Raw genomic sequence first — 8093 nt, 5'->3', positions numbered from 1 at the left:
GCTGGCTGACACACACACAAAAAAAGCGCTGACTGACACAAAAAAGGGGAAATTCGTGTCCTTGACACGAATTAATAAATTACAGTTCGTGACAATGTCACAAATTTCCATGAGACTGTGTTGCAATGACCTGACCATTTTTATTGTCTCACATATTTCTTACACAGAATGTTATGGTGAAAACATGATGCTATTAAAGAGCCGTTTTGTTGTTATTGTACTTTGGTAGTTGCATGTTGTGTGAACACATATGTCATATGTATTCTGTAACATGACAATTTTGGTGACTATGTACACAGATATTATACAACATATAGCATATGTAATGTATGATAACAACAGCAATTGCAATACATAAAAATAAAACAATGGTGAGTAATTTTAATAAACTATTGAATTGATTAGACTGTGATGAATCTCCAATTTCTTAATCTGTGTCCTGGTGTACCTTGTAAATTTCCCTGAGCTCTGGAGCTGTGAAGTGTCTCTTCCGTGATTTGTCTTTTTGTGGTAGTGTGCTCTTCTCTTCTGTGTGATCTGTGCTCACCTCAGCTGGGCTCTGATTGGCAGGCTGTGTCACGGGGGCGGGGTCACGCGTCAGCGCCAAGCAGACGTCTCCCACCTTCAGTTGGTGGCACTGCAGTCTGCAGGTTTCTCTTGTGTGTCGAGGGTTGCAGGACGACCAGCCTTGCCCACAAACAAAAAACGGCAACCCCTCATTCGCCTCCAGAGACAACTGCTGAATGAAAACGTGACAGGTCACCCAAAAATGAAACATAAATGCAGAAAATATCTAGAATTTTAAGAATGTCCTCCGTGTTAACCTGTGAATGGTCACGTTCAATCTCCACGTGTAATAAAACTGCAGGTGTGCGTGATGGCGTGATCTTCAACACTGTGAAGCGTTCCAGTTTTAGCTCTGGATGTTGCTCGGCACATTGCTCCAAATCTTCCATCCGTAAATCCTCCACACGTTTCAGTCGACCGCCCTCAAGCTCCACCAATGAACCCTCAACAAAACGATGGAGCACGCACAGGACAGGAGAAGAGGATTCAGAATGAGTACTTTGGTTCCTTTGGTGTTTTTCTGCATCTTCTCTCCCATCCAGTAGGGGGAGCTCTTCTCTTGTTTGATTTTCACCATCCTTTGATTGTTCAAACATGGAGGGGTTCAAAGTGGGCTGGTGATGGTTATTTTTATTAGATTCTGCATATTGTAGAGAACCTGAAAGTTGGTTGTTTTTCACATAGTGTCTCTTTTTAGAGCCGTGCAGAATTCTCTTCTTTTCTGGTCCGTGGTACCAGTACGTCTCTTCTCTGGGTCTCTTTTTTTGCGAGCCCGTGTTGATTTCCTCACTCGGAACGTCTCTTCGCAGTACATCCTGAACAGCCCCTCTGTAGTAATATGAAGCTAAAAATGGGTCAGTTTGTGGATGGTGCGGATTTCTGAGCCCATCTTCCACTTCTGAAGTTAAGTAACTACAATAATAAGTCCCCCTTCCAATATTTGGGTCATTCACAAGGTATTTTGATGTTAGATATCTATTGCTAGCATTCATTGAGTTCACATTCAGTGATGAGTAGATGTGATTTAGTCCTGTAGCACAAGAGAGGTCTGGATATCTGTAAGGATAGAGAGTCAATGGATCAGGTGTGGGTTCCCGCACATGTCTAGGTCTCCTGAACACAGATTCCTGATTCCAAAATGGAGAAGGGGTTTTGAAAATGGGTGCAGGTGGCTGTTCATTGCAATTTGGCATTGAATCCAGTTTCTCCAAAACGGAAAAGGAACTCATATTTGCCATGGCGACAAGAAAACTTTCATCTATACAAGTTTTTTAATGTTTAATGAAGTGAAGGTTTGCTTATGGTGACGTAAGAGATTAATTGAGAGATTGGTAAAAAAACATGGTTTTTATTTCATTGAGTTCACTTAGTGGAGTTGTTGAGATGGTTCAGGATTCAAAGGAGAGTTGTGGCATGCTGACTGGGAGATGACTGGGTGGTTTTCAGCATTTTTATCTGTAAAACATTCTGAAAAAAGAAAAGGTTACACATGAATCAGAATGATGTGAAACCGCCTTTGGGCAACAGCCACACAATATGACACAATATTAAAATAGTTCATGCATGGTGGAAACCATAGAAAATCTTGAAAGCTTGTAACATTTTGGTTAAAAATAAAAAGCCAGCACAGAAAATCAGTGAGCATAAAAATCTTTACCTCACCACGATTCATAACAGTAAGCTTATAATAATGATTTATAAGATGTTGGCTATATGATATCACAGAAATATGAGTTTGATGTCATTGGACTTTAACCTACACTGCAAAAAAATGACATTCTAAGCATTTTTTGTATTTTATAGTACAAGTATCTTAACATTCTTAAATCAAGAGACATTTTCTTGACCAGAACACTCTTTAAAATAAAGGTGCTTAAAAGGTTCCTCACAGCGATGCCATGGAAGAACCATTTTTGGTTCCATAAAGAACCATCTCTTTCTTACTTTTTAATAATCTGTGCAAAATACAGGTGTTAAAGGTTCTTTAATCTTCTATCTTCTATGGCATCGAAAAACCTTTTAAAGCACCCCTTTTTAAAGTGTAAGGTTTTTAAAGGTTCTTTATGGAACCAAAAGGTTATTTTATGGCATGGAAGAACCTTTTAAAGCACCCTTTTTAAGAATGTAAGATATTTAGTCTTTATATTAATCAAATATAAGAATTAGGAAAGTCTATGTGTGAAACACTATGTGTACTTAAGAAAAAAGTCAAACTAAATTCAAGTTGATTTTTCTCACCCCATTGGCATATTTTGTTGCTTGTTTTAAACATAAATTTCCCTTATTCCTATATTTTCTTTTACACAACAAGACTAGATATTGGTTTTCTTGTCAAGAAAATGTATCTTGATCTAAGAAGTTTCAGATATTTTTACTAGAAAACAAGACAAAAATGCTTAGTTATTTGCAGTGTACACAAAGGTAAAGTAACCTGAAATTTTATTTAGTTAAGGTTTTTTCTTTTAAAACGGGTTTACATGTTAAAACAATCTTTGTCTTCTTTCTCTATGTTGCTTAAATCATCTTAACGTTGGCACTTCTTGCCGTGTGTAGACGAATCGCTTGTTGTTTTCCTCAAATTTAAGTCACTTTGGATAAAAGCGCTGTCAAATGAATGAATTTAAATGTAAAAAGAATGTTTTTTTGGAACTTTCTATTCTACATTGGTTTCACTCCACAAGATGGCTGCCAAAAACTGATCTGCCAATCACTTTATCTAATATCAAATAGACTACCGGAATATACTCATATTGTGAATAGGGTATTTCTACATCGGCATTAATATCTGATAAAACTTCAATTTGTGTGATAATGCATTCAGGGGGTCAATGTTTGAATGGTTAGTCCAACAAAACAGCAATTTAAATATGACATATTTTTTCAACCCTAATATGTGAACTCTACTTTGCAAGCTTCTTTCTGCTAATTTGGTGGGTTTTTGGTGTGCTATAGCACCATTTAGCCTTAGATGACCTTCCTCACACCAGCTTCGAGTCTAAAATTCCCCCTGTGTAAAACCATTTCTATGGCAACTGATTATCTATCATAACAGTGCATGATTGAGTGTCCAGAAAACTTACAAAGACACGCTAGATTTTTGCCTCATTCGGCTTATAAAACCTTTCAAATCCCATACGATCATTAAGTTATATGAATGTTTCTCTTTATGACCACTAGTTTACATCCCTGCATGTGGTGTAAGATAAGGTAAGTATTTACCTATTCAAATACCCCGGCTATTCAGTCAAATGAATCTAATAATACTCACAGCATTTATATCTGTCAATGTACACATGCATTCTACTTCATGACACTTTTACTTCTTAATAAACATACAGAACTTCAGTGATGGTAATGGCAGTAAAATTTGAATTAGATAGCTGTGGAATTTAACAGCTTATTTGAATGATAGTTAGGCAAACAGGCATCTGAGGATGGCTTGTAAAATACATGCAACATACATTAGTAGATATCAACACCGGAGAAACTTTCACTGCATGACCGGTGATGTCTGTTTACATGCAAAGTCATCATTTTGTACAGAACCAATGATGAAAAAATACACATTTGCACAAAGCTGAATTCTCCTCTACAATTCAACTGATTTTTAATAGATGAATTCTACAGTTTCCTTCAAATGTAATTCAATGCATTCTAAAGTTTCCATTAAACAGTGTGAACCACACATTGCAATGCTCAAACAGGAACTTTTGGCTTTGGTTAAACTGCTTTGGTTACTCTAACTAATGCAGATATAATACAGACGTATTTATACTGAGAGTGTTTTAAAATAAATTTCAAAATAAAAGTCATTCAAGTAAAAGACTAAACTGCCTATGGTAAAATTCACATTCCTGAATAAATTAGCTAATTATTGCAAAAGCATGCAAAAGTATTTGTGATAATGACAAAATATACTGATGTGTAATATAAATATAACCGTTATTTGTTTTGCATTTAATGCAGCTTTTTTAACTTTGATGATACATTTATGAGTAGCAAAATTTCAGTATTTTGTGCAGGAAATTAAAGAATGATCTTACCTTTAGACACTTGTAGCATCTAATGTAGTGCGTCAAGTTGTGATGCTGACAGGCAGACAAATTCTTATCTTTTATTCTTCCTACTCACTCTCAGTCTCTCCCACACGCCTCTCAACACTGTCTGACAGCTTGTTTTCTCTCTCTCTCTCTCTCTCTCTCTCTCGCTCGCTGCAAAATCATTTATAGTGCATATGCGGCCATTTATTTGTTCACTATTAAAGTGATGTGTGTAGTCACACCGATTAGATTTTTAATAGGTGCCTGCACATGCAAAACTCACCGTCATGGTTGCCAGGGTGTTGTTATGTGGTTGCTAGGGTTCTCTGCATCTGCGTGGTAACTTGGGAATTTACTACACAGTTTAGGCATTCCCTATAGTTGTTAACATGTTGCTGGTAGGTAGGTTATTTAGAGTGGTTGCTATGTGGTTTCTCACTGACCCGAAAGAGCCCCTAAATCTCTGTGATATTCTTGTCTCTGCATATGACTTGGGTTCCACTTTCACAGTCACTCTGGGGAATTCTTACACCGTTTTCTTGGCTGGCCAGTGAAATTTGCAAAGAAGTCTAATTGCACACCCCCTTCAAAAAAAAACACCACATGATTTAAGATTTTTGTAAAGTTTGTGTCAAACATTGTGGGACACGTCAAAAAGGCTTTATAATCAGTGTTGGGTGTAACTAGTTACAGTAATTTAATTCCTTTCCCCTTAAAAAAGTAAAGTAAGGGATTACTCAATTTTTCTGTAATTTAATTACAGTTACTTCTGATGTAATTAAACTAAATACTTTGTGTAGGCCTACTCTATGTGTGTGCAATAGTGGAATTGACATCAAAGTTCAAAGTCTAACTTTAAAATCTGTGCTTTAATGTATAAGTCTCACATTTGTAATACTTTGGTCAGTTAATAATACTACTTGATGTATTTTTATATTATTTATTTGAATGAAAACGAATTAAAGGAGCCGTTTCATGTATATCTTTGAATCACTTAACTAATCAAGGTTGATATAGGATACAGAAAGTAATTAGTAATGGAGAGAGTAATTTGTGCAGTAATCTAATTACACTATTGAATATGTAATTAGTAACTAGTAATTAATTTCTTTTTCAGAGTAACTTGCCCAACACTGCCTATAATTCAAAATTGAAATGTGATTGCAATTTATACACGGTATAACTAGCAAGACGGTTGTGATTCAATGTTGTGTTTTTCCTCGTTTGCATAACAGCTCTATTCTCTCACCAACGTTGGCCCAAAACGCGAGCCAGGCATGTCAATATGGCAGAGTTAACCCTTCTGCACATCTGCTCTTTATTTTGTTTGCACTTAAAGCGTTAGTGAAACGCTGCGGCCACAAGCCCACACACACAGTCGCAAAGATTCTCTGTTTGAGTCATATAACTCTGTAACACCACACGCACACACTGCACGCATATAGATCTGGGATATAAAGAGCGCTATCTGTGTGTGTGACATTTAGAAAGAACTAATGCTGATAATGTTTTCCACGCATCCTACACACTTGTACAGACCAAAGGCTCAGCTGCACAGTTGTGTCTCCAAAGGACATTTGAAGTTTACTTTCAGTCCTAAACCAAAGAGCAACATTAACCTCATTCTGATTTTTACAACTTCGTACTTCATGATTTTTACAACTTCATGTTTAATATTGTCACCAGTGTTCAGTGAATGCACAGGAAAAACAACCATTATTCAATGGTGTAGTTTTATTTGATCATTACATTTGCATATTGTATTTGTTTTGCATTTTAATGTTTTCTTTTTATGTATGTGTGTGTGTCTATTAACAGGTTGCAGTGGTTACACTGATGCCTCTGTATGTGTTAGACATACTTTTGACAGAGTTTTATGTGGGTGTTCCTTAGTCAAATGCTTACTCAAGTGACAGTTTCTAAAAGTAAATGTACAACTAGTGAACCGTCACATTATTGTGTTGCATTGATCATACTTGTGAATATATTAAAATATTTTAGTCAGTATTAGTAGAACTAAGATTATTAAAAACGTGTACCGGCTTTTACCACTAGATGGCGCGTTGGTATGCGAAGCGTTGACGATTCTTTAAAATAAATGTTTTAATTAATAAAACATTTATAAGGTTTGTAGTTTTTCCAACTGAAATTAATTTTATTTGTATATTATAAATATGTATTTTTTCATTTTTTGAGTAGGCCTATTTTATTTGCTTCGAATTCTTTCTTTGATAGCGGGTCAAAAGTGTAATTCAAGCGGATTCACACGAAAATACCAATTACAAATCCTACAATAAGATTAATCAAGTACATTAAAGTAACTGGGAAGATGACTTTTTGTAACGAAAATGTTTGAGATATCAATTACAATGATGTAAGAGGGTTAAATATTTAAGATGGAAAGATTTGATGGCGGAGCCGAACATGCTGTGAACGCCCATGTTAGTGATTTTTTGTTTTTGTTGAACAGTAAGAAATTCAATCATTCTTTGAAGGACTTTCTGAATGACTATAGCTGATATGGTAATGCCGCATTCACGCCAGTAGGTATCAGTAGAGAGTCAAAGAGGATTGTCATGTTAAAGGAACAGTTTGTGTCAAATTCTGTCAGAGTTGTTCCAAATCTGTATACATTTTTTTTTGTTCTGATTATCACGGAGAAACATATTTGGAAGAATGCTTATAAACAAACACATCTAAGCTACCATTGACTACCATAGTATACAATTGCTTTATAAATGTTTGTTCTGTTCAAGAAGATATTTTGAATAATGTAAAGCAAACAGTTCTGGGGCACTTTTGACTACCATTGTCATTGTTCCTACTATAGTCAATGGTGCCCCAGAACTGTTTTTTAATAACAAAAATAAAATAAGCATTCATCCAAATTCTCTCCCTTTCTCTGTGTTTATCAGAACAAATATATTTATACATGGAACAACTCAAGGGTGAGTAAATGATGACAGAATTTTCATTTTTAGGTGAACTGTCCCTTTAATACAACCAGAATACAAATAAGAGCCATGCTCACGGTGCTTAAAACACATTGAAATTAATTTGCAATTAAAAATCAAGCTGACATTCATTAAGAAAGAAAGAAAGAAAGAAAGAAAGAAAGAAAGAAAGAAAGAAAGAAAGAAAGAAAGAAAGAAAGAAAGAAAGAAAGAAAGAAAGAAAACCACATTATGCTCATCAGCAGGAGAACGATCAGGGTAGGCCAAACATACACAACACAATTTCCAAACATTTCACAAGAATCTGTGATTGTACCTGTTAATATATCATTGACAATTAAGACTGAAAGTATTTGGACACTTCTTGGCTGTCAAATGACTGTGGGACATGAATGATGATCTGTGGTTATGAGGACACCTGTGTGTGAACCTGAACCTGCTTAAAACCCTTCAAATTTACTTATGACACATAAAAAAGAAAGAGACAACAGGATTTGTTTTAGCACCTCCTCTCTTGTTTCATAACACCTCC

The 8093-nt window shown here is 35.7% G+C and overlaps 1 protein-coding gene across 1 annotated transcript; it reads right to left on the bottom strand.

The window, feature by feature from the left end:
• Positions 1 to 427: 427 nt before the first annotated feature.
• On the bottom strand, positions 428 to 4677 carry LOC130571630 (uncharacterized). The gene is made up of 3 exons (XM_057362756.1): positions 4611 to 4677; positions 825 to 2034; positions 428 to 736 (listed from the first exon to the last, which is right to left on the bottom strand). Exons 2-3 carry the CDS (start codon positions 1803 to 1805, stop codon positions 428 to 430), a joined length of 1290 nt encoding a protein of 429 aa, XP_057218739.1. The 5' UTR covers positions 1806 to 2034; positions 4611 to 4677.
• Positions 4678 to 8093: the final 3416 nt, after the last annotated feature.

This window comes from Triplophysa rosa, linkage group LG20, assembly GCF_024868665.1.
Source record: "Triplophysa rosa linkage group LG20, Trosa_1v2, whole genome shotgun sequence".
Classification (NCBI taxonomy): Eukaryota; Metazoa; Chordata; class Actinopteri; order Cypriniformes; family Nemacheilidae; genus Triplophysa; species Triplophysa rosa.
Note: the sequence above shows the minus strand (reverse complement) of the source record. Positions and strands in the feature narration are given on the sequence as shown.